The sequence below is a fragment of the Talpa europaea genome (assembly GCF_964194135.1).
Source record: "Talpa europaea genome assembly, chromosome: 11".
Lineage (NCBI taxonomy): Eukaryota > Metazoa > Chordata > Mammalia > Eulipotyphla > Talpidae > Talpa > Talpa europaea.
This window is the reverse complement of record NC_140078.1, coordinates 26,864,312-26,891,859: the sequence shown is the minus strand read 5'-3', so window position 1 is coordinate 26,891,859 and position 27,548 is coordinate 26,864,312. Positions and strand designations below refer to the sequence as shown.

Below are 27,548 nucleotides of genomic sequence, written 5' to 3'. Positions count from 1 at the left end.
GTAATGAAAAAGCAGTTAGCTTCACTTCCATTGTGGATCTTACATCCTGCAGGAAAAACAGTTTCCAGGCCCATATTGTGCATAATTAGTTGGCTGCCAGAGGGTAAATGCTGCGAGGAATACGTACTGCAGAAGGGAATAACCCACCTATTCATGTCTGAAGGCATCTCCAACAAAGCAACCTTGAAGCCAAAATATCAGTGTTTTTGTTTGTTTGTTTTTTCTTCTTAAAATGCAACAGTTTTGTAAGGATTCCCCAAATGATAATTGTCTTGTTCACAATAAATTTGCAGGGAAAAAGCAGTTACCCAAATCGTAGGTAAAAGGTAACCTACTTGGAATTCTAATCCAGATATTTATTTGGAGGCCTCCCAGTCACAGGATATGTTGTTTTTTAAAATATTTTTTATTGAGTTAATATTGGTTTATGTATAAATACATTACATACCTATACTTACATAGAATTATAGGTTTATAGGTTTAATTAGGTAAACTGCATTTGTTCAAACAATTAAATTATACAAAATTCTAAATATAACGCACAGGGAAAGTGGATCTTCCATTTTTCCTTGCCTCCCTCCCCGCCACCAGCTCCCTATAATCAATGTCATTTAAGTTTCTTGTATATTTGCCCAGTGATATATTAAATACTTGTAGCACTTGTTTTGTACCAGATGCTTTTCAAATAAAAAATATTTATTTGTTTAATCCTAATAGTAGTTTCATATAGTGAATATAATTATTAGCCCATTTTTCATAAATACCCATAGATACACATTTTCCATGCAAATGTTTTAGATTTTACATGTACACTAAATATTAAGATACTTATCCCTGTTTGATAGTCAACTTTTGCTTTGATGAAATGACATAACAAACAAGTCCAAAGTCTTAGTGGCTTAATTACAAACATTTATTTTTACTCTCAGTCGGCAGGGCTTGGCTCCAGATTGGATGTCAGGCTTATGTCTGCCTCATGCATTCTTTTGAGACCGGGACTGAGGGAGCATCATCAACCAGACAGGTCTTCATGCTGAGTGGCAGGAGCATTGGTGGGAAAGTAAACACTCAGTTCCTGACCTGATGCCCTGCCCCTCCATCCTCAGCCCATTGGTCAGAGCAGGTCACATGGCCAAGTCCAAAGTCAATGGCGAGTGCAAGGAGAGAATGAAAATATTTGAATGAAATTAACTTCACAGCCTGAAATCTAACTTCCATCTTTTGCAACTGGTATATCGAAGAATAACTGAACGAATTCATAATTGTCCTATGGTCTTCCCTGGCCAGATGTGAACAGCTGCCTCTTTTCTGTTTGTTCCCAGGTTTTTGCATCATGTTTGGGAAGAAAAAGAAAAAGATTGAAATATCTGGGCCATCCAACTTTGAACACAGGGTTCATACTGGGTTTGATCCACAAGAGCAGAAGTTTACTGGGCTCCCGCAGCAGTGGCACAGCCTGCTAGCAGACACGGCCAACAGGCCGAAGCCCATGGTAGACCCCTCCTGTATTACGCCCATCCAGCTGGCTCCCATGAAGGTATGTTGAGGATTCTGTCTTTCACTGAGCTTAGAAGTGTGTTCTTCATTTGATGAAGTATCCCATCTTACTGGCAAGCTATAAAATGCCTATAGCATGTATTTATTTTTAAATATCCACAGATTGGCCACAACTGTTCTTTGGTGACTATAATGGTCACCATTTACTATAAATTACAGAACATGGGAAGGAATCTGAGCTTTCAGATATAGTTCTTTTTAAAATCAGACACATAAAATGCAATGTCAAAATGGGGAAATTTTTACTTTTATTTCAAATGGTGCTTGCTAGTTTTTACAATCAATGTTAGCTACTCACCCTGTTTAATATTGGCAATGACTTCTGATTAAATATTATCTTAGGCAACCTTTTGTTGTTTTGTACTTGACCCCAGAATACTTAAGCTTTTACATAAAATTTAATACTAACAGACTTATATGTTATAATATAGCATATGTGCATATATGAATTATGCATGATATACAAATATTTGCCAACTTTATATATATTTGTGTCTATATTCTAATATTACTTCATAGTCTAAGACAGAGCTATTTCAAATAAAAATGGATCATTTGAGTCTTAGAATAGGATTTAATTTACTTAAACAAATGACTGGTAGATTTTTACCAAGGAATATATATAAAAATAATTGTATTGAAGCAGAAATCAAACCTAGTAAATTTCAGATATGTCAAGTTACTACAAAAAAAAAAAATACAGCCATTGCTTTCTTTCAGTAACTCAGAATAAGAGTTCCATAGACAATAGGAAATTGCCCAAAAACTCTCCACAGGAATTGAGCATCATTGAAGTTTATCATCATGTTATCCAACAGATCAAATTGTTGTCTTACTCATTATATATTAGTAGACTTCTGAGCTACATGAATTCCTTATTCCATATCAACATGAATATTAAATTCACTGTGTTTAAGTGATAGGCAAAAGTAGATACATTGTTAAAAAAATGCAAAGAAGGAGCAAAGCTGATAAATCAGATATCATCTGAGCTGACTAAATGAGAATGGTTCTATCACTCCTGCATATTCGTGGTCCTGTTATTAAATATGTAGATTTGTTCTGCCCATAGGGTCTACTCATCCTACATCATGAGGATTTGATCTTCAGATGGGACTTTAAAACTTTCCAGTCCAGCCAAAATGTATAATGCTCAATAATATATATTTAAGAACATAAATCTTTAGGCACAAAAAGAATATTCCATTTTAAGCAGATATTGATATTGAATAGAAACTGACCAATTAAATATGGTTAATATTAGATGATAACCCTACTATTGAGCATAATTTTCTCCCTAAGAGAAGATTAATCTTTACTAATGACCAAATAATAGCATGGGCCATATCTAAAAAGAAATTGAGATTGGAAAGAATTTGCTTTTTGGTCTCATTATTTTTCTCATATCTCAGGTGTTTATAAAACCCAGAAAATGGAATGTGCAGTTTGCCCAGAAAAGCACTCCCTGCTGTTGATCATCATGGTGAAGGAAATATGTCCAAGTGAAACTAGGTTTTATTTTCTTACCCTTGAGTACAGTTATTATTTGATGAGGAACCTTCTAGAAAGAGGCAGAGTATTAGTGTAACATTCTAGCTAAAGGCCCAGGCCACGTGTGCTCTTATTAGACAGTGTGTCTATTGCTGGGTAAGGCCAGAGTGTCATTTAGTTCCCCATAGTTTTTCAGCTGCCCAGGTGCTAGCCAGCAGAGAAGGAAGAAGCAGACTTTTCAGTGATAACCCATCATGCTCAGTGAATATAGCACTTAAATGGACCTTCTAGTTCACCTCCTGCATGGCTGCCTCATTACCCTCTCTGACAGAATTTGTCAGCCCCTCTGAGAGATGGAACCAGGTTTCTCTTGCTGAGCTATCTGGCCCTGTGGTAATACCCTGACTTTTTAGCCCTGATGCCAAATGTGTAAGCATCCAGTTTGTATGAAATTAAAACATTTGGGAGACGACTGGAAAAGGCATCTCACCCTGAATTTCTGCAAATGTGATCTCAGGCACAGTTTTGCCTGTGAGAAAAACAAAACAAAAGCAGAGAAGGATAGACAAAACAATAGTCAGCTAGGTTGAATCGCCTTCAGAGAGAGTGGAGTTAGTAAGATGCTTTTTGTCGAAGAACACCCAAGAAATTCATACCTCACTCTCCCCAAACTCCTTCAGGTTGATCCCCTCTCTTTCCTCATCATATGGGTGCAGTTATCACTATTGACAGATCACTATGGACTCTCTGGATGGTGGGAGAGAATCCTACTGACTCCTCCAGTCTCTTAGAATAGGAATAAGAAAAGTAAAAAGGTCAAGGATCCAAAGTGTGCTGTGCAGATTGGATGATGCCCCTTTTTGGAAATGCTTTCTCTAGAGAAATCTAAGTGAGATAATACAAACCATGCAGAATATATCAGAAGTCAGAAAAATCCTTGAAATAAGCTGGAATGAATTGACTGAAAGAATGAATAGAGTTAAGAATCACCTGGAGGGCTTGATAAAAATCAGATTGCTGGACCTCATCCCAAGAGTTTCTGATTCAGTAGGACTGGAGTGGGGCCCCAGAAATCATAGGTTAGTATGGACTTATGTCAAAAGCTGGTTTACATATCCCTCCACAAATGCATGAAGGGAAACCGATATAATCTGAATACCCAAAAAGTGGTGGGAGGGGCCTTAAAAACATTTGGCAAATATCTTTGAGAAATTCCCTTTTACAGCTAACATCATTTTATCCACAAGAACATCGTAAGAAATGCTACAAAAATTCTTGATGAATTAGATGTTTTAACATATCTCAGTTTTAATTTCAACTGCAGTCAGTAGTGATAGATATAACATAGGCCAATGTCTTTTGTGGTCCTTAATATTTATAAGCAGTTCTTGAGACCAAAAAAATTGACGACCAAAGACTTAGGGCCTTTATAACTTGTTCCCTATGTACTACCCACATTTATTGTGTGTTTGGGTTTTTCTCCTGAAAATAGAGAGTTTTGTCATCTCCCATAAGCAGGTAGCCTAGTCTCTGTAAGTCTCTTAAAGATTATCCAATGTTATTTTCCATCCCTTTTAATGTCATTTCTCTGAATGAGAAGTGTGAAGTCATTTAAAATACCTACATTCTTACTCACCATCCCCTTTTTTTAATTGAACTTTCATGTGCTTTCTAACAATCTTCCTTTTATCTTTTCAAGTTGGAAATTTCACAGAGAATTCCGATGCAAAACTGGTTGTGACTGGGTTTGCTTCATCTTTATCATCCTTGATATTTTATCATCTTCTAAAACTGAAGTCCTCTCATCTTTGTCTTCTGTCCCTGATCATCACATTAAAAACCTTTGTACTCACCAGGCAGGTAAAATAAAGACAGGTAAATCCTCCATCCAGTCACCTGGTATTAACGACTCACACCACACTCATTTTCTCCTGTATCATCATTTATGATTTTATGAGCATTGTTGATGTTGAGAGCTCCCTGAGATTGAGTGTCCTTAATGACTCTATAGTTCTCTGCTTTCTTCCCTTTTCATGTTTCACAATTTTGCATTCAAGATTTAAAGTTTTAGAGCCATATCAGCCCTTTTGATCCTATTTCCCTGGGATTGACCTGTTCTTTGACTATTTTTTTTAATTGATTTTCCTAAGGTTTATGGCAACCATCTGATATTTCCTGGCATTATCTCCCATGGACATAAGGGAAATATTTCTTCTGGGTTTTTCCTCATTATTTGATGTGCTCTTCCTTGTTGGTTAGGATGAAGTCAAGGGATGATTTCTTTTTTGTCAGCTTAGGCATTCTGAGAGTTGTCACCAAAGAGTTCTAACTGTGTATCAGTGGATGCCATGCTCTCAGCTGAATGAAGCTCCTGGCAATTCCAAGAGCTGAGGCCTTACCCTGTTGTGATCTTTCTGCCCCACTGCCCAATTTGTGACCCTTAGCATAAAATCTTCACTCTGACCTTCAGCTGGATGAGTGACTTCCCTCCTTTTGCTTTCGAAAATCCCAGTGTATCCATGGGATCCCCTCTTGAAACTCTTGGATTCCCCATAATGTTCTTATCCTCTTAAAAGTCATGTGGTTTTACCTCCTCCTTTTAGATCTGTTTCTATGAAAAGGTAACGTTGAACATGAAGTGTCTCGCTTACAACATGAAATTCGGTGCCCTGCTGTTCACCCAGCCACACTTGGAAAGAGTCAGCACGCCTGAATCTAAGTCTATATCTGCCTCTTACAAACTGTGTGGCTTAAAATAAGTCACTGACCCACTTCTCTGGTCAGAATTTCCTTCCTATAAAGTGAGGATGCTGATATTTCCCCAGCCAGTTTGTATGGCCAGATCCTAATTGTGCAAGGACGTTTGGTGTATGGGAATGAAACCATTCCATGGCTTGCACTTATTTCAATAACGTGACAAAATTACAGATCTGATAAGTAATTTTTTTTTAAGATTTATTTATTTATACAAGCACTGGGTACAGTCAGAAGCGCGGGAGGGTGAGAGAATTCACCAGAGCCAGAGCGGGGAACAGAACAGGCAGACTGATGAAACACACTGCTGAGGGGAGCAGCGGGCACAGCAGGAGAGGTCTGTGCGCCATGTGGGACCCTCGCCGGTGGCCAGGGATCAAACCTGCGCTGCAGAGGCTGCGGGCAGCTTCGCAGCCCAGCACTCAACTGCTGCTCCACCAGGGGAGGCCCCTGATAAGTAATTTTTTTAGAAAAATATCAGTACCTACCAACTCTTAAATTAATTCTGTTGAACAAATTGCAGTATATAAAAAATTTTTAGGGCCTCCCCGGTGGCGCAGCGGTTGAGCACTGGGTTGCAAAGCTGCCCGCAACCTCTGCAGCACCAGTTCGATCCCCGGCTGCTCCCCGGCCACCGGAGGAGGGTCCCGCTTGGCGCGCAGACCTCTCCTGCCGCCCGCTGCTCCCCTCAGCAGTGTGCTTCGGTCCTTCTGCCTGCTCTGCTCCCCGCTCTGGCTCTGGTGAATTCTCTCACCCTCCTGCGCTTCTGACTGTACCCAGTGCTTGTATAAATAAATAAAAAATAAATAAATCTTTAAAAAAAAAACAAAATAATAACTTTAAAAAAAAATTTTTAACATTTGCTTCTTCTTTTAGGTGAGGAAAGGAAAACTTAGCAAGGTTAAAGAACTTCTGTAAGTCCCATAGCTAGTAACTGGTAGAGGCCCAGGATTGAAACCCCAAATCTATCTGACGTGAAAACTCATGCTTGTAATCACCATGACATCCTGATGGTAAAACCATAGGGTATGTAAAAGTGCCTCCAAGTTAACAAAAATCACTTCCTTCTTTCCTAGTCCTGCCTTTTAATCTAACAGATGATACAACCAAGACCCAGATAGATAAGGTGATTTTTCTCAAAATCACAGAGCAAGTTGTCAGAAATCAGATATTGTTTCTATGTATTGGGGAGGCTTACAATTCAATCACTTAGAAATTCTAGATTCAGCTCATGAACTCAGACTCACCTGAGCATCTACACAGAATATTGTTTTAATGTCCATTTCACTCCCATTTCTCATCATTACTGCCATAGGACTTTGTTTTCTAGCTGTATAGTATTCGGAGTCATTTGCATTATATGTGTGATCCACACGGTCTTGTGGAGGGAAAGAGATGGAATATTTGAACAGGAAATGCCAAGGAAAGTGTGAACCAAGAAGCAATGAGTGAACTTTCAGATGCCTGCTGCTTGCCCTCTCCAGGTGGCCTTGCTGCCCCCTGCGCTAATCATATTTGAAGTCACACAGAGACCCCTCAGATCCCAGGTGTCCCTCAGACTTCTGTTGGTTTCCCATTGCGTGACCTGCTCTGAACTCGATAGCTGAGCTTGTCAAGTAAGGATGGTTGTGCTTTGATACCTGGAAACTTCTCTCTAAGGGGAGATGCTATTCTCAGGAACACTGGATTTGCCCTAGCTCTTCTCTGCTGGCAGTAGTGACCTAACTGAAAAGAATCCCTTGAAATCAAAAGAAAAAGCACGTGGCTCTCTGTGACTCCCACACATGCTTGGAGCTTGAAAGATTTAATTTTATCTCTCATTTAGCATCTTATCAAAATTGGGGCATGAAGATGGCAGCTGTGGGCTCTTTGGTGGCACTGTCAAATGTTTTGTCATGTAGCTTGAGATACAACATGATTTGTTGGCTTTATTTAAACTCGCGATGAAGCAATTTATCAATACTGTGATCATTGCCAAGCACCATTTAACTATGCAACTGATTGAATGCTGCTCCAGTTACCTATAAGGTTACAGTTTCCATGAATAAAACTGAGCCCAAGAGGGCACTGAGTATTTACTGTATTCACACAATGTATGATTTGGCTTTCTATTGTTGCATAGCAAATTACCCCAAAAGTACCTCAAAATGATTAAAAGAACACTCATTTATTATCTTGCAGTTCTTGTGAGTCTGGACCTGTACAACTCTGCTAAAAGTTCACCAAGTTCCCGTCTATAAAGCTGCTTAGTATTTGAATATAACCTACACACATCCTCCCAGATCCTTTAAACCATCTCTGGATTACTTATAATCCCTAACGCAATGTAAATGCTTTGTAAATAGTTGTTATGTTGTTGTTTGGGGAGTAATGACAAGGGGGACAAGTCTGTACATGTTTAGAAGAGACGCAGTCAGAGTAGGCCTAACTACATAGGATGTATTTTTGATCCAGGGTTGTTTGAATCTGCAGATCTGGAATCCACTGATACAGAGGGCCAGCTGTATACCATAGCATGTCACAAATCCCAGACTCTTGCCTTGTGCTGTAACATAACCTTTGCCATACAACATAATCCAACCATGGAAGTGACAACCTACACCTTGGCTGCAGGGACTGCCCATACTCATGGAGAGGGGGTTACACAAAGGCACATGTACAGGAGACTGCAGTCACTGAGGAGTTAGCCTAGGGCCTCTCTACTCTGGTCCTCACTGTCCTTCATGCCTGCATTCACCCCAGCCCAGGTTTCCTAAAGTTTTGTCCCAATACACCATCATCTCAAAGTTAAGTCAGGATCAGGTGTGGATAGAGCCCTTGGGTATAATCTAGTAAGTACAGCTGCTGGGATACAAGTCCCTCCAGGGGTGGACTTGAGAGACTAAAGACACAAATATCTGCCTCAGCCCCCAACATACAATGGTGCTGCAGGCGTCGAGTAATAGGCATAGACAGTCCATTTAAACATAGTATATAGAAGGTAAAAAGGAGTCTCTGGCACAAAGCTGCTGTGAAATACAGTCTGGGGAATATTCACAGTTCCTAGATTAGGTTTCATGGCTTGAGAATAATCCTCCATGGCTCAGGCTGGACCCTCCCGGCTCCTGCCTTTGCACTGCTTTCCTGTGAAAGTTACTAGGGCTTGTAGCCCAGTAGTTTTATAAACCTCCTTTCTGCTGCCAGCAGAGTTTGGGGGTACTGAAAGCACCCCCGTTTCTTATAATCTCTCCCTTCAGCAGTACAAACTAGCAGTATTCCTAATGAAACAATTTCTCTAGAACTTTGTAGACCTTGTGTGCAGGGCCCTCTGATTCACTCCATTGTGAGTGAACCAGAAGCCATAACCACAGATATTTTAAGATAAACCCTCCTTTGCCTTGGTCTCCAGCTAGGGATAATGTCCTTGACCTTCCAAGAGGTTCTCTGGTTCAACTGTAAAGATTCAAGGAGTACACCTGAATTTTCTTAAAAAGTTGTACGGCTACATTTTCAGCCTTTTCTCTAGAGTAAGCTTTCCTGAGAGTCCATCCCTTCATTTGAGCCTCTTTACCAGTTAGAGAGTCTCAGAATTTTTTAAGTCCTCAGATTCTGGTTCCTTTAAAAAAAAAAAGTTCTCCTTCAATGAACTGCCCTCCACCTGCACTTGACTATAACCAGAAAGGCCTCATTTCCTTTCTTTCCTTGGAGATCTCCTTAGAGGTATCACCAGTTGTAACATTTCGAGGTTCTGCTTTCCACATAACTCCAGTTGGAGTTTGGCCACTTTCCCCAAACTTCCTGTCACTGCATAGCGAGCATTCCCCTCTCCCAGTTTCCAGTAACATGTTCTGCATTTGCTCCTGGGCTTTCCCCATCACCATCCTCAAAGTCCAGATTTCTACTCAGTCTTTTCATGACAATTTGGGGTTTCTCTGCCATGTTCCTCAAAGTTCTCCCAGCCTCCACCCACTTTCTGATAACCAAACCCCAGAGTTGTTAAAGACAGAACCGTGTCCTCCCCAAATCCATATTTGGGGCTCCAACTCCCAGTGTGACTGCATTTGTCACTAAGGTGAAATGAGGTCACGAGAGTAGGTCCCTAATCCAGTAGGACCCAGTGGCATTCTAAGAAGAGGAAGAGACTCGCCCACAGACAACAGGCCAGGTGAGGACGCAGCGAGAAGGCAGCCAGGGAGAGAGAGAGAGCGCTCAGGAAGGACAACCCTGTTGATGCCTTGCTCTCCAACTTCCAGCCTCCAGAAACGTGAGGAAAACATTTTGGTGTTTAAGCCACCCAGTCTGTGGCCCTTTGCTATGGCAACCCAAGCAAACTAACACATAATTTTTTAGGTACTTGTTACAGCATCACCTCACTTCTAGATATCAAAATCCGTGTTCGTTTTCGGTGTCATATAGCAAGTTACCATACAGTTAACAGCTTATAACCACACACACTGGCTACCATCCTCACTATTCTCATAGGTGAGGAGTCAGACCAGCTTAGCCTGAGCCTCTGATCAGAAACTCAGACTAAGATCAAAGTGTCAGCTGGGCTGCCCACCCATCCAGGGCTCAACTGGGAAAGAATATGCTTCAAACTCACTTAGGCTGTTGCTAGAATTTGTTTCCCTGGGGCTCTGAAAGAACAGAGTATTTGAGACCAGTAAGGAGGAGAAAGGGTGTGATGGCCAAGTAATGGTGAGACCACCAGGACCCAATCCTGTTGGGTGCATTCTGAGAGTCTTTGTAGAGTCTCAGCGTCCTTGCTGGGGCATCTGTCCACTGACTTCAGTTCCTCGTTGGTTGAAGTTTGCTTTTGGGAGTTAATTCCTTGGCAAAATCCAACCTTCCCCACATTTGGCCAAGCATTCTCCAGCATTCAGGAAGAGAGACTCTATTTGACTTCAGTGTGCCTATGTCTGCAGATGTCCACTGCTATCAGCATAGCATCAGCTTCCATGTCTTCATCCAGTTTTTTTTGTTTACCTACTATATTGTAGGCAGTAAAACTCTAGAGAAGGACAATATTGGGTCCCCGTCTCTACAAAAACAAATGAAAATATAATAAATGTTACAATAGAATCTATAGCATCATATTCTATATAATATAAATATATTATATTCCATTAATACATTATATCAATATATTCTATTAATGTAATATATTTCATAAATATATGTAATATGTAAGTAGAACAGAATGACTATAATTCCTAGAAAATTTAGGGAAGGTAAAATTTGGGATTTTGAAAATGAGTGAGTCTTACATTCATGCCTAATGCAAGAGACTCCCTGATAAGAAAATAATTTCAAAAGCGGCAGTGACTGTATATTGCTTTAGACACTCTGGAAGGAGATTAACAAAGATAGATCCAAAATCTCACCTCTACCTAGTCCGTCAGCTTGTGTAAGTTACAAACCATTGTGTGCTTCAGTTTCCTCACCTGTTAAAAGTGGGTCTGTATAGCAGTGCTACCTCCTAGGGCTGGTGTGAGGGTTCAACAATCTAATACATGCAAAAGATTAGCTGTCAGTAAATTGAAAAAAAAAAGCCAATTATTGCAAAATACAAAGTATAAGGAACATTTCCCTTTTTAGGAGAACACCCTTTTGAGTTTGTTTTGCTAGTGCAAAACAAGATCTATATACATATACCTTAATTTTACCGACAACTCTAAATCATACAAAATGTGAATTCTCAGGAGTTGGTTGGTTTTAACAGCAAAACACACCAATCTCCTTCACTCCAGGGTGCTTTCACATGTGTATTTGCTTAGGGTATTTCTCCAGTCTTCCACCGGAATCTGCAGGCAGCTGCAGGTCTTTCCTTCCACCATGAAGCAGGAGCCAGAGAAATGCCTGTCCCTGCATCAGCATCTGTGACATCAGCAGCCCCTCCCCTACACCCCAATCTCCAATGCCAACATCTCTGCTAGAACTGCCAGCTGCTGGGGCAGGAAGCCCATCAGCTGGAACCCCCAAGCCAAGTTCACCTCCTAAGGCTGCAGAGATGGGAAATGGACTAAGTTTTGGGGTTTTTTTTTAAAGATTTATTTTTATTTATACAAGTGCTGGGGTACAGGCCTGATGCGCGGGAGGGCGAGAGGATTCACCAGAGACAGAGCGGGGAACAGGCAGACTGACGAAACATACTGCTGAGGGGAGCAGCGGGCGAGACAGGAGAGGTCTGTTGCGCCATGTGGGATTCTCAGCGGCCGGCAGGGATCGAACTGGTGCTTTAGAGGCTGCGGACAGCTACACAGTGCAGCGCTCAACTGCCTTTGCCACTAGAGACGCCCAGTATTTTTTTAATAGCAGTGACAGCTGCATGTAGGGAAATGTTTCTTCAAATTCCTCATGTCCTAGAGCCAGATTCCCCATAGAAGGAGCAGGAGGCCAGAGAAGTTAACAAGTGCTATAAAGCCTTCCCTAAAAATGAAACTCTTTAATATCTTTAACAGATATTTTATTGATAGAAGCCAATGTGCTCCTCTGGGGGATCATTTTTAATAACCTTTCATTTTTTCATTGTGTTGGAGGACTTACCTATTCATCATAAGAAGGCTAATAAATGTAGAAAATTATGGAAAACAAAGACCCATTACATCTCTACTGCCCACTGGTGAATTTTGATGTATTATCTTTCATTGTTTTAGATCACACACTCACCTAGGAAGAGTGAGATTAATGACAATGTTTGTGCAGTTTCAATTTAATTTTCTTCTCCAAATGCAATAGTTCCCAGACTTTCTGGGTTCACAGCACCTCTACTGTCTTAGTCATTTTCCCCCATGTTCCCTAGGCAAAAAGAAAAAGTTCACCATTCCATTTATTAAGTAGTTTGATACAAACAACTTGATAAGTATTTAGGTCTTAACAATAGCTGTTTCGCAAAAAACAAAAGAAGAAAGTATTTTTATGTTGTTGCTACGGAACAAGGAAATGTGCAGGCCTCTGGGCCCTCCACCTCATCACCTGTGAACCAGGCTGGATGCCACACCTTCATGCTTATCCCACGTTGCTTTGTACACATACCCTGTTTTTGCTGTCACCACAACTGCCAAATCTATAGCGTAGCTTGCAAGATGTGATCAATAGCCGAGTAATAGAATCAAATAGCTTGAGCTGGGCATTTATAAGTTGTCTGACACAGCTTAGGTATGGCTGTTTTCCTCATATTTTTCAAGTCCTGCACCTCTTTGTGGATTCACAGCAGTTCTCTGGAGCACCCTGATATACAGGTGTCCCCTGCTGTCTGAGAATTCTAACTCAGTGGGTTATTTGGGGGGTCTGGGAACACTCAGAAATTTCTCCACTTAAATTAATAGTAAAAGCATCCCCATACCCTAGAAGTAACCCACCAGAGTATACTGAGTAGGAATGTTCTACTGTGTTCAGGTAGCAGGGGAACCTGTAGAGTTTGGGGATCATTTCTCTTTACTGCCACATTCTTTTTAGAGGCCACGTTAGGACAGAAGTGCTGTGATTAGTAACCCCTCCTATTGTTGGGTGTTTGTGTTCATTGTGAGTTTATTTTTTATTGATCAATTTATGTCTTCAAAAGGTTAGAAGTGCCATTCTTTCATGAAAAAGTGGGATTTTCAAATGCAGATACCCATTGTTTTTGGCTATTTATGTTCTCACCTTGCTGGTTCAGAGCCCAATTAACCTGCAGTCTGTGATAACATGATTTTCCAACCTCAGAATCCTATGGAAACAATTTCTTAACCTATCAGCTGTGCTTTCAAGCTAATGAATAAAAATAAACCCAAGGAATTGACAAGACTTTGCAAATTAGGAAAGGAAGTTAACTTAGAAAATAGAGGGCCTTCCCCGGTGGTGCAGCAGTTGAGCGCTGGCCTGCGAAGCTGCCCGCAGCCTCTGCAGCACCGGTTCGATTCCCGGCCACCGGCGAGGGCCCCACGTGGCGCAGCAGACCTCTCCTACTGCGCCCGCTGCTCCCCTCAGCAGTGTATTTTGGCCCATTTGCCTGTTCTGTTCCCCACTCTGGCTCTGGTGAATTCTCTCACCCTCCCAAGCTTCTGACTGTACCCAGTGCTTGCATAAATAAATAAATAAATAAATAAATAAATAAATGAGTAAATCTTTAAAAAAAAAAAAAGAAAGAAAGAAAAGAAAATAGAAAAATTAGAGACAAAAATAATTACAGAATTCCCAAAACTCTGATTTTTGATAATTTCATGCCAAAGACCTGGGCTCAGTCTCCTACCTTATCGGTCAGCGCGGCTGCACAGGGGAGGGGTGGGGCGCTGCTCTGCATTTTTCTTCTCCCCTTGGCATGGTATTATGGAGTTTGTTCCCTAACTAAGGACAAGCTCCTTCTCCATGCTGGGCTGACATTTCCTCAGCCCTGTATTACATCTTCCTGCCTTCAGGTGGTTCCGTGGATCAAACAAAAGAGGAAAGAACTTCAAATTAGAGTATGCATATTTAGGGTGGTGCTGATGGTGATTGTAGTGGGGAAAAATATTGGGGTGAGGCTGGAGGTATGGAAGTGAAAGAATTCACCAGAAATAGTGGAGAACAGAAAAGGTGCATTTATTGAAACATGCTGCTAAGAGAAGCAGCGGGCAAGATGGAGAGGTCTGCACACAAAGGAGGTTTTGAGGCTCTCTCTTAGACTGTTTGCATGGGCTTTCTAATTTGGGGTGCCAGTTTGCACCAGTTATCTGCTGGGATGTCTGGTCTTGGGCACTGGCCTTTGACACAGAAATATGTCCTGGCCTCTGCTCCTGCATTCCTAGAGCTGGGCTGGTTTTTCTGGTCATGGTGATGGGCCTTAGGGCCCAGTTCCCATGGCAACCTTATCGATTCCCATATCTGTTCAAGCCTCCCAAGTCTGCCTGCTGGGCTAGGATCGAGGGAGAGGGCTTAGTTTTTAACCACATGAAGTTGTCCCCCAACAGTGATGGTAGAGGTGATTAATAGGCATGATTGGCGGTAGTTGAGGTAGTGGTGATGGTGGTTGTGAGGTTGTTGGGGATGGAGTTGATAGTGCAGGTGGCTGGTGGTGATAGAGGCAGTGGTGTTGGTAGAGGTAGCTGGGGCTGGGGGCGGTGGTTGGTGAGAGTGGAGGGAAGTTGCTGCATGTGATTTGTGGTAACAGCTGGCGGTGATGGTGATTGGTCAGCATGGAGATAGTTGGTGGTACTAGAGGTGAGGCTAGCAACAATAACACTTCTTTAACCTCCATAAAAAATTACCTGTAGCTGCAAAATGTCCACATCTATTTTTTGCCCAGTTATCAAGTTGAGTTGTCTACAAACCAGTGTGAATATTGGGTGTATGTGTTCCTCACGTCCATATTTGCAGGTAATGCATTCACAACTTGGTTTTCTCTGTGAGATGTGAATTCATACTGGGGTACAGGGGTGGGGTTATCCCCACCAATACATTTGAGTAACATGACTTCCTGTAAGCCTTACTATGTGAGAGTGGGCATTGTTTGCCTTAATTTACTAACTGGTAATCTGGGGCTCCTAGAACAAAATGAATTTACCAAAGGTCACACCAATATCAAATAAGAGACTGGAGTAGCCTCCCAGCCCATACCTGAGAGGCCTGTGCCTTTCCAGGCAGCAAAGCTGCATTTATAATTGACAGTAGTTGCTGAGGATAGAGCGCTGTTAACATAATACAAAGTTGTGAGGGGAAAACAGAAAGCTTCATTTCCAGCAATCAGATGACTTAGAAGAAACTCTATTTGCTTTATCTCTGTAGTGTTTTCACCCAATCCTGGCCATTACTTGTAGAGCTTTCCAAGTGTTCTAATGCTATTGTTATTCAGCACAGCAACCCTTTGTTAGGTTTTCCATATTTCATTCATTTGCAAGCTGGACATTGCTTGCTGGGTTGTGGCAAGTGTTACCCTGTGACTGAGATATTGATAACTAGCAAAGGCTAACATTTTTAGGGGCTTGAACCAAACTTGAATTTCCTGATACCGCTCTCCTCTGCCTTATTTATTTTTATAGGAAAAATATTCTTTCTGCCAAAGTCCAAGACAGGTATATTTAAGTGCCTCTCTAAAATTGTGATTTTTTTAATTAATATTTTTATTTTATTTATAATATAACATTGGTTTACATTACTGTGTTTTAGAAGCATAGGAGTCCCCCTTCTGATGCTGTTGCCATAGTGCACCCACCAAAGCACCCACAGTCGACAACCATTTTCCTTCATGCTCACTTACCACTTTGTCCTTGCCTCTTCTGGTTGCCTCAAGAGTTAGTCTTTATCTGACCCTGTTTGACTTTTCTATAGTCCACATGGAAGTGATACCATCAGGTATTTTCTTTCTTCTTCTGGCTAATTTTGCTCAGCATATTCTCTTCCAGCTTCATCAATGTTGCCACAAATCTCAAGAGTTTATCTTTTTGATGGCTGAATAGTATTCCATTGTGTATATATACCAGTCCCCTTGATCTACTCCTTCTTATTGGGCATTTATGTTGTTTCATTGTGTTCTCATGGTAACATTTTATTCTCTAATATTGGACCTCGGATGCAACATTGAGTTAAATTTTTCTTGACTACCCTGGAGTGGCATGTTGGGTCATAGATACATGTATCCTTAGATTTAGGGAGTACTGCCAGCTGGTTCTCCAGAATGTCATACCAGTTCACCCCACCAGTAACTCACAGGGTGCTTCTCTTTACCCCCTCACCATGCTTCACATTGTAAACCTTTCTAATAGTTGCAGCTTACAGGGGATCCACTGTGGGTTTTTTTCCTTTTCTCTGATGGCTAGTATGTTTGGTTGTCTCTTCGTTTCAGTGTTAACTGATTGATCATTCCGTCTGTGATGTTTGTTCCAATCCTATTCCAACATTTTCTGTTGCTTTTCCCTTGTGTTTGTGGCTTCCTTTCTCCTTAGTAAGGATTTGTTCACTTTACTTTTAATGCCCCATTGTCTAATAGTTACATTTCCAAATGTGATTTCTTTTTTTTATGTTTATCTGACATATTTTTGTCTGATACTCTCCTTTTCTTGGTGTGTTTGTGTTAGCATTTTCTTATAAACAGTGTATAAGGGTTTGGTTTTGTGTCATTTGGTCTTCACTCAATCTGTTGTCAGGAAAATTCAGTACATTTATATTTAGTGTCATCACCCATTACTTTATTTTGTTTCTTTCATATTAATGCTTTATTTCGTGGACATTGTTATTTTCTCTTTTTATTTTCTTACAAATTTTAGTGTGTTTTTATTCATGGTTAACTTGGTGATCCCAGTTTTCCATTCCACTAATGGCTTCTCCCCTTTCTCTGATCTTAGATCTGACGGCTCCTTCTTTATTATATTTTGTAAACGAATGCTCAACTAATTCCCTCTAAGATTCATTGGATTTCCCCCAAAGATATTATATTTTCTCCCCAGTCCACACTCTAGTTGGTCAAGCTGTTTTGAAAACTATCATTTACTCTCCTTCCCTCCCTTCCCCACGCCCTGCTGCCAAGAGACCTCAAAATACTTTCATTTCCCTAACATCTCCAAATTTGTACATTTTGATGGAATTATTTTACATTTTCAGCACTAAACTATTATTATTATTCCCTTTACATAATTTCAAGACTCCTATTTAGCAATCTTATTCCTACCCCCAAGTCCAAACAGTCATCTTTATCCATTCAGAATTAATGTGTACATACATGGAGAAAGACAGACTGCATGCCAGGTATTTTGCTCAACAGTTCTGTCTTCTCCTCATGCCTACCTCATCTCTAGATGAATGTTCTGGATTTGTGCTACCCAGTGGAATTTCCTGTGCTGATGGAGTTGTCCCAGTAGGGTAACTTCTAGCTCTGTGGAGACACTGAGCTCTGGAAATGTAACAAGTATGACTCAGGAATTGAACTTTAAATCTTATTTAAATCTTATTTATTTAAAGCCAGAAGGAGAAAGAAAAATATCAGATAGTTTCACTTATAACAGGAATATAGGGGAACCAAATAAGACATCAGTGTAAAAAAATAGTAACAGTACAAAACACAACAAAGCAAAAACAGACAATTATAAACCAGAGACATCCTGCAGGGGAGGAGGAGAAAGAGGGATCAGAGGGAGGGAGGGAGGAGCTCAGGGGACTGTGGTGATGGTGCACAGGTGCCTTGGGGAAGGAAATTCTATGGGGATTCAATCTGAGGGCGTGGGGGAAAGCAAATATTGTCTATTTTTTTTTAAAAGATAAATGTTAAAGTAAAAAAAAAGAAAGAAAAAATTAGTAGGAATTCCAATTTCCCAAAACAAAAAAAAATATTATTTAAACTAAAAATGAAATAGCTTCATATGGCTAGCGGCTGCCATATTGACTAAAATAGATCTAGACCATGGTTGTTTTGATAGAGTTTTGACTTTGGTGTTACCCTCAAGTGGGTGTGTGAATGTTTTCCTTCCTTAATTTTAACCTGTGGTCCTGTAGACATTTGGTTTTGTTTTTGCTTATAAGTGAACTGTATCTTGGTTGAGTATCAGCTTCTCTACTCAGTCTGAACTGGAATCTTCCTGCACTGAATTGTTAGTCCAAGGTGTAAACTCCACTTTGCCTTCTTATAATTGTGGGACCACAGGAAGAAAGTACCATTTGGAAAGAAATTAGCCAGACTGGGGCATCAATGAAAAAAGAGCATGAGAGAGAGAGAGAGAGAGAGAGAGAGAGAGAGAGAGAGAGAGAGAGAGAGAGAGAGAGAGAGTGTGTGTGTGTGTTTCTCAACTAAGGGGATTCAGCAGCCAGAGAGAAATGTTGGGTCAGAACAAATGTAAGACATACCCAGCAAAATTGAGCTACTGGGAGACACAGATGACAGCTTAAATATAAAAACAAGAGCATCGTGATTACTTAAGCAGACACAAGAGTATCTGGAACCAGACAATTCAGTGTATATATTGAAGGAGAAGATAGTCACCTGCTGAGACATGATGAGGAGCCTGACGAGTGGAAGAAATATCTCAAAAACTGGAAAAGCACAGAGAGATGAAAATCAAGAGAGGGAAGAAAGAGACTTACCAGGAAAAATAATAGAAAAAAAATGAAAAGTACCAGTTGGAGGACATAATTTAACAAATGATCATTTCCCTGAACTAAAGAAAGATCCAAGTATGCAGATTAAAATGGTTTATTGATTTCAAGGCAGAATTTAATAAAATAGGGCCTCCTATTGGCGCGGGCATTTGAGTGCAGCACTGTGGAGCTGTCGCAGCCTCTGCAGTGCCAGTTTGATCCCCGCCGGCTATGGAGATACCCACATGGCGCGGCAGACCTCTCCGGTCTCACCCGCTGCTCCCCTCAGCAGTGTATTTCAGTCAGTCTGCCTGTTCTGCTCCCTACTCTGTCTCTGTTGAATCCTCTCACACCCCTCACCTCTGGCCTGTACCCTGATTCTTGTATAAATAAAATCTTCTCTTTTTTTAAAAAGAATTTGATAAAATAAAAGACACACTTAGGCATATACAGGAAAATTTCTTCCCTCTAAAAATAAGGGGAAAAAATGTATGTGTTTTCAGGAAAGGAATGAGAATTCTCAAGAATGAGACTATCAATGGACATATTTTCTGAAAATTTGAAGCACTTAGAGAGTATACAGTAGGCACTGACACAGTGCAGTAGACATTGTTGGGGTCTTTCCAGGGACTCTACCAGCAGCTGCATGCTTTTCAGCAATGAAAGGGGCTGTTTGGAAAGTAGTGAGCTGTCATTATTAGGAATGTTCGAGTATGGGCCCATCTACTGGCCGAAAAGGGACTCGGACACAGCAGACAGGGCAGGAGTGAAAGCTTAGAAGGACTGGTGTGGAGTTTTTTTTGATAATTTGGTGTTGGAGAGGTCCAGGCAACCCAGGAGGGAAGAGGACTAGGAGGATGTAGAGGGGGTGTCAGGTCAGAGTTGGTTGGCAGTTGTGTCTTCTAGGAGAAGTGAGGACAGATTGGAACTGTTTTTCAGTTATATCCTATAAGATACCTAAGTTTCCTAAGACTGAGTTACAGCCATGCTTTTTTTTTTTTCCCCATTTAAACTTTTTTCCTATTTTCCTCTTCGGTCTGTCCAAAATCAAACAATAACGAATAGAGTCCGCCTTCCTTACCTCCTCTCATTTGCCTTTCAGTCCTGAAGCATATGCTGTGTTATGAATATATTCATTCATCTCAGCTTTCTTTAATCTGCCCGAACATTCTACTTATAGAACAGTGTCTGTCAGCAGGCAGGTGCTCAGTACATACTTTATGATTGAAATCATACATTCCAGCCCATAATAGTCTGTCATATGTACTAACATATGCTCTGTAATAACCCCAGGCAGAGAATCTTAACAGAAATGTTGCAGCCACGTGGAGAAGAAAGAAGTTTTACAATCTGTAATTTAGTAGGCTGATAAAATTTGGGAGGCACCTGATGTTTTTTATCCAGGTACATAAAATAACTTTATGCATTGGGCATCTAATAACGTCTGTTAGTTATATTTACAAACTTACCTAAAAGTGCTTTTGGCATTTCACTGACATTCCTTCACCCTTGGGGCCCAGCAACAAATATTGTGCATTCCTTAGAATATGCTGCCCCCTGCTGGTGAATGTGACACATTATAAGCCCTCATATATTTGTGAAAGTTTTCATTTTCATTCTATTAATATTAGTTCACTAGAATGTAAGATAATTTTACAATTACTTTTGATAGTTTCATTCTTTACTTTCATGACATTTTTAAGTTTCAGGACACATTTAAAGATATCTTAGTTTTTTTTAACAATAAAACTTGCTTAAAGTTTTCAGTGTTTGTTATCCCCGATTTGGTACAAAAGTCATTGAAACAAATTAGAATTCTTGGGTCCTAGTCTTCTCTGTGCAAATTTAGTAAATCGGGCCTCCCTGGTAGCACAAGGGGTTAAAGCACCGCACTATAAAGCAATGCGCAGCCTCTGCAGCATGAGTTCAATCCCCGGCCAGCCAGAGGGAAACCCGCACGGTGCACAAGACCTCTCCCGTCTCACCTGCTGCTCCCCTCAGCAGTGTATTTCAGTCAGTCTGCCTGTTCTGTTCTCCGCTCTGTCTCTGGTGAATCCTCTCACCCCCCGCATCTCTGGCCTGTGCCCCAGCTTTTGTATGCATAAACAAATAAATCTTAAAAAAAAATCAGTAAATCTCAGCTCAGTTTTCTTATTTTTCAATTAAAGGTTTAACTGTCAGCTGTTTCTAACGTCAGCAAATTAACCAACAGGATACAAAAATCATCGGGGAAGAAGTATTTAAAATATAAATTCCCGGGGCCAATCTCCTGAGAGATTTGGTGTCTTTGAGAACTAGACTAACGGGTTTCTTCCCCGTAATTCTAAAATAGCAATAGATTTTATCAAGAAAAATGCAAAGGTGCCACCTAGTGTCTACAAGTAGTCAGCACAGCCTCACTCAGAAGGAACTGAATGAATACAGCAGTGGGTGACACCTTGAACTTTTTAAGATGCTACATCAAAATGGACATATTGAAGCTTGAACTAGTCAGTGTTTCCTGTTATAAATGCAGTCTAATTTGCATTTAATTAGTGAAGCTAGTGCTTTAGTGAGATAAGCAAATGTTATCCCCTCAACTCACTTGGAATAATTGGTTTGATCTCTTTTGATTTAAGACTTGGCCTTTTTCTGAACTCGGTGATGCCTCTCAGCCTTGTGGCTGAAACATACCCAGCTGCAGCGGTCTAGTTTTTTGCAATGATCTGTACTTTTACATAACTCCAGTCAGAACAAAGTGAAGGAAAGAAAGAAGAGACTTGCACAGGAAAATGACTATTTCTAGCACTTTGCCATTGCTACTGTCAATGAGCAACACAGTGCCAAGGAATTCAACAGCATTCCACCTCCACCCACTACCCACCACCCGCCCGCAGGCTTCTATCCTCAGGTCCTGTCTGCCCACAGAAAACTAAAGCAACTGGGCCCCTAAGGAAAGAGCCTTGCCTTTCCTCAGGCAGCACCTTGTCAGGGGGCTCCAGCCTGTCAGTACAGGCCAACTCTTCAGCATACCCCAGAACTTGTTAGATAGAGATTCTCAGCACCTCTCCCCTCCAAAAACATCCCCCGCTGATTCCGAATCTGCATAACAAGACATCCTGGTGACACCCCTGCACTTGAAAGCCTAAGAAGCACAACTTAGAGGTCACAGGTTTTAGCCCAAGAGAACTGAGTCCCTCACCCACTAGCTGTGGCCCCGTGCTGTGTCCCAAGGGCATGAGCTAGTCCGGAAAGAGGACCATCAGACACTTCTAGCTTTGACGTAGAATCTGCCACTTTGGGGCCAGTTTCTTTCTTTTTTGTAAGATTTATTTATTTATGCATACAAGAGCTGGGGGACAGGCCAGAGGTGGAGGGGGGTGGGCACTAGAGGATTCACCAGAAACAGTGGGGAGCAGAACAGGCAGATCTACTGAAATACACTGCTGAGGGGAGCAGTGGGTGAGACAGGAGAGGTCTGCTGTGCCATGTGGGTCAGCTCCCTGGCCCGGCTGCAGATTACTTCACAGTGCTGTGCTTAACCCCTTGCACCACCAGGAAGCCTCGGGGCCAGTTTCTTAATGGTCCTCAACCTCTAGCTCCTCGCTGGGATACTTGCTTCATGGAGGTGTTGCAGGCTAACGGGGTAATGAACCCCACTCTATGCCTGCCTGCTTCCTCCCTCCATCCTTTCTCTACCCACCCACTGCCTTAGGTGCAGGTGGAGTTGAGCAGTTTCAAATCCTTGATAATGTTTTAAACTGGTCACTGTTTCATAGAACCTTTGCCTGTTAGAGTTGGTGTCTCCCTTCCTTCCCCTTGTCTCGGGCTGGGCTTGTGATTCCCTCATAGCCGGGCGGATTAGAAGTGCCTCTGCAAGACTGTTACAGGGCAGAGGGAGGGGCACCCCAGGACCCCCCAAATCTGCCCACTTTAAATGGGTTCTGCCATCTGCTGCATCAAGAGAAAACTCGGGGCCTCCCTGGTGGCGCAGCAGGTTGAGCGCAGCGCTGTGAAGCTGTCCGCAGCCCCTACAGCATGGGTTCGATTCCCGGCCAGCCAGGGAGATTCCCACATGGTGCAGCAGACCTCTCCTGTTTTGCCTGCTGCTCCCCTCAGCAGTGTATTTCAGTCCTTCTGCCTGTTCTGCTACCCGCTCTGTCTCTGGTGAATCCTTTCACCCTCCTGTGCCTCTGGCCTGTGCCCCGGTTCTTGTATAAAAATAAATAAATCTTTAAAAAAAAGAGAGAGAGAGAAAAAAACACAATCTAGTGTGTAAGAACTTTAATGGAAAGGGACTTTAATACAATTTAGTGTGCAATACATAGGAAGGAAAGAATAGAGAAAATAATTTTCACACGAAACACCCAGAGTTACTATCCTCTCGTAGGTAAATGCCCAACCAAACAGGGTTGGCCCAAAGGAGGGCACTGGGGCACAAAGGTTTGCCACAAGTCTCAGCCACCTTCTGGCAGGTTCCTACAGGAAAGGGGCAGAAGGGGCCAAAGTCTGGAAGGAAATGAGCAAAGCCAAAATCAAGATTAAGATTGCCTCACCCTGCAAAGGTGAGCGACAGGATCAGGCTGTTAGAGACAAAGCGCACAGAATCTGGGGTACGAGGGGCAAAGAGAACCAGGGGTCTGCGTAGACCAGAAACGATGTCTGCTAGGAAGATCAAAGGAGAAAATCACAAAAAGGAGAAAGAAATGCCTTAGGGTCTGGTCAATAGGTCAGCACCTTATACTTCCCTGTTTGTCATTCAAATATCTGGCGCATCTGTGTTCTGGTCAGTTGACTATTAAATATTCAATTCAACAAAGATGCTGCAAGGATGCTGTCTGGTACAAGCTCTCCAGTCCGGGATGGCGTTGTGACCTCAGCCACACCCCACGCCAGCAATTCTGTACGAGAAAGCTAGAAAATACTGCAGAGATAACAGAGCACTGGACCTGTGCACAAAGCTATGTTCAGACCCCACCTGGGGCAGCATGTAAGGGAGGGAAGAAGTGGGGTAATAAAAGTCTGATTATCTGGAGGTCACAGACTAATTCTTCCACTCCTTTGATGTTCTCCATAGTGGATATGTAACAGGGTGGTCCCCAGGAAAGGGGGAAGTTCCAGGTTCCCTGCCCCACCCAAGGGAGGGTGGAGCTGAGCAGGGAGAGAAGAAGCTGCAGAAGGGACTGAGGAAGGAAGCAGGATGGAGCCAGGAGACCTGGAGGAGGCGCATGGAGCCTAGAGACACGTGAAGAAACTGCGCTTGTCTTTTGGTCGTGGACGGGGTGACACAGATGTGGGTGAGACCCATGGGGAGGTGACCATGGCAGCTTTTATCTTGATGTTGATTTTGCTCTTTTCCTTCCGGGCTTGTCTGGTTGTTTCTGACCCTTTTCTGTGGGTCCCCACTGGAAGATGCTTTAGACTTGTGGCAGGCTTTGGGGCCTTGCTCTGGGCCAATCCCATATGGATGGAGTTTTACCCACGAGGAGATGGGTAACTTTGGGTGCTTGATTTAGAAACTAGATTATTTGCCTTTCCTGTATTGTTTCCTAATTGTATTAAAGTTCCTTCCCATTAAAGTCTCATGTTTTGTGTTGATGCGGGGGATGGCAGAACCCATTTAGAATAGGCAGGTTTGCGGGGTTTGGGCTGCCCCTCTCCCTGTCCTTCCTATAACAGATTGTCTGGTGTTGAATGCATTCAATGTAATAACAACTGTGGACTTTGCTGGCCCACACACTTTAGATTTCATGTAAACCAAGGTGAATGCAGCCTGATATCTAAGAGGATTTAATAAAAAGCTTTTCAAGTACCTTAAGCACCTGCAGTTGCTTTTATCAACCTCCAACACCAGGGGGCAGACTTGAGTCCTTTGGAAATCTCTTCTTACAAAACGACATCTAAATTTAATTTCTTTTTAATCCTACTATATACCTGGCGGCTACCTCCAGGGAAAATGATCACTCAGCATTTTTCCAGTGACATGTGCTGATTACAATCCCTCTGTGAACTGGTTAAAAAAGTGTTACTCTCCATCTGTCCTGTGTTTCTTTCTACTCCATTTGGGGCAAATTTTAGCATTCATTTGAATTCTAAACAAAAAATAGACTATCTTATTAAAGATCCACCAACTAACATATGAGCCACAGCTTCCAAATTCCTAGAGCTAAGAGATTTGCCAAAATTTGACATTTTTATCGTGTTCTTGTTTGCCAGTATAAAAATCTTTCAGAAGAGCATGCCCAGGGCCCAAGGCAGAACATTCCTGATGTCTCTGCTTCTGATGGTTTTCACCTCCGGTGCCTGAGGGGGGCTCTCCGAGCTCAAGGACCCTGCTTTTCACTTGCCCAGTGTGACTCCGTCACACACACCAGCCTCACAGGAGGGAGAGATGGTGTGCATCTGTGCCTGCTCAGTCCCTTTTGGCTTCTTTGCTGAAAAATACAGTATTTTCACAAATGTGAAAATAAAAGTACCCTCATCTTAGCTACGCAGGAGTCTGTACAGAATTAAGCTCCGTTATTTCTTTTTTATTTTTAAAGATTTATTTATTTATGCATGCAAGAGCTGGCGTACAGGCCAGAGACGCAGGGGGTGAGAGGATTCACCAAAGACAGAGTGAGGAACAGAACAGGCAGACTGACTGAAACACACTGCTGAGGGGAGCAGTGGGCAAAACAGAGGTCTGCTTCGCCATGTGGGTTGCTCCTGGCCGGCCAGGGATCGAACTTGTGCTGCAGGAGCTGAGGTTTGCTTCATAGTGCGATGTTTAACCCCTTGCGTCACCAGGGAGGCCCTAAGCTGTGTTATTTCTAATTCTGGAAGATAGTAGCACTGTCAGGTTGCTTTAGGAGGCAAAAAGGGGCTCCAAATGCAGGTGTCCTCTTTATTTGACTCATTCTCATGGCTCAGACACTACTTGAAGGCCAACTAGTCAGCTGGCAAATTAGAGCCACTGGCCTGGGTCTGGGGAAGCCAAGGCAAGTCCCTCTTCATGACTGTGGGGACCACATAGAACATAAACCACCCCCCACACACATTCCCGGCATCATGATGCTGCCAGTATCTTGTTGGCTAAAACCCAGCATCTGACTACAAATGGAAGTTTTTCTCTGGTGCTGGGAAGGGGGATTGAATTTATACTCTCCAGGTAATGGGATTAACTCAATGAAGAAGCATCATTAATAAGCAAACATTGTTCAAAAATGAACAATGATGTAAAAAAATATATAAATTAAAAGAAAAATTTAAAAATAATAATTAAAAAATTTTTGCTAATTTTAGAGATGCTTTGCTATGTCCACCACCCTGAATAGTGTCCATTACTACAGATCCCCTCTGTCCCCTTGCACTCTTGTTTCTCTTACTAGTGGCATCAGATGGAGGAGCAGCAGCTGGACAGTTTAATTTATTAGAGCTGTCAGGGCCAATCTACCTCTGGTAATAGAATCCACTGGAAGTGGACATTTCTAGCAAACCATATTTAATCTAAATGATTCAAATTGTGTTTCGGCAGCTTCCCATAAATTAATTCATTTTAGAATCCCTCTATTAATCTTGTTTTGATTTGCACATTACATATATGCACATTACACATATATTTCTTTTCTTTAAAATGCCCTGTCAGGTTTTTACAGAGAAAGCATTTGATATTTAAAACATTTTCCTCCAATTTTGGAGACATTTCTTGGGACCAGGGGTATCTGAACTCCTCGTCCCGCATAGAAATAACTAAGGCCCATACCCAGTTTTCATCCACTCCAGGCAGGGAACCTCTACATGGTGTTCTGGGTCTGCTTGGATGTTCTCTGGGCTCCAGAATGCTCTTGGCTAAAGCATTCAAGGAAACTCCTTTACTTTTCTTTTTTTTTTTTCAATAATTTCAAGCTTCCAGAAAAATAATAAGCGCCATACAAAGAACTATCTGTCCTGCATCTGTTGAGTTTAAGTTGTCATTCCCAGTGCTCCATCAAGTCCACACCCTACCCGAAGGTTTCCTGCTGGCTGAGTAGGTTGTGTTGTGTGCATGTGCCTGGCTTCCTTAGCCAGTCATCTGCCCAAGGGCACTTATGCAGCTGCCAACTCTTTGCTACTGTAACTAATGCTGAGATGAACATAGTGGTGCATGTAGCTCTTCACATCTGTGTTTCTGTGTTCTTCGGGTAAATGCCCAGAAGAGGAGAAACTGGATTATTTAGAATGTGTATTTTCAGTATGGAACCTCCATACTGTTTTCCAGAATGGCTGCACCAATGTAAAAAGTGAAATCCTGCCAATTGCAATGACCTGAATGGACCTGGGGGCCAGTACTTAATGGAATAAGCCAAATGGAGAAAGACAAACACCATAGGGCACATCAATAAACAAATGAGTGGGGCCTCTCTGGTGGTGCAAGGGGTTAAGTCTCAGCACTACAAAGCTATCCAAAGCCACTGCAGTATGAGTTCAATCCCCAGCCAGGGAGATGACCCACGTGGTGCGGGAGACCTCTCCTGTCTCATCTGCTGCTCCTTCAGCAGTGTATTTCAGTAGATCTGCCTGTTCTGTTCCCCACTCTGTCTCTGATGAATCTTCTCACCCCCTGAACCTCTGGCCTTTACCCTGTTTTTGTATGCATAAATAAATAAATCTTTTAAAATAAATAAATAAACACATGAGTGAAGTGAATGAAGTAAAACTAATACCTAGGCTATAAAATGACTTAGTGTTGGGGCCTTCCTGGTGGCGCAGGCAGTTGAGCGCCACACTGTAAAGCTGTCCACAGCCTC

General features: G+C 42.0%; 1 protein-coding gene across 1 annotated transcript in view; it reads left to right on the top strand.

Annotated features, from left to right (window-relative positions):
- Positions 1-1,333: 1,333 nt before the first annotated feature.
- Positions 1,334-27,548, top strand: part of PAK5 (p21 (RAC1) activated kinase 5) — a gene marked incomplete at both ends in the record, with an annotated part of 82,542 nt that continues 56,327 nt past the window's right edge. Inside the window, one exon of the mRNA XM_084248066.1 lies at positions 1,334-1,537. Within this exon, the coding sequence (XP_084104192.1) occupies positions 1,334-1,537 (204 nt within the window). The remainder of the gene's footprint in view (positions 1,538-27,548) is intronic.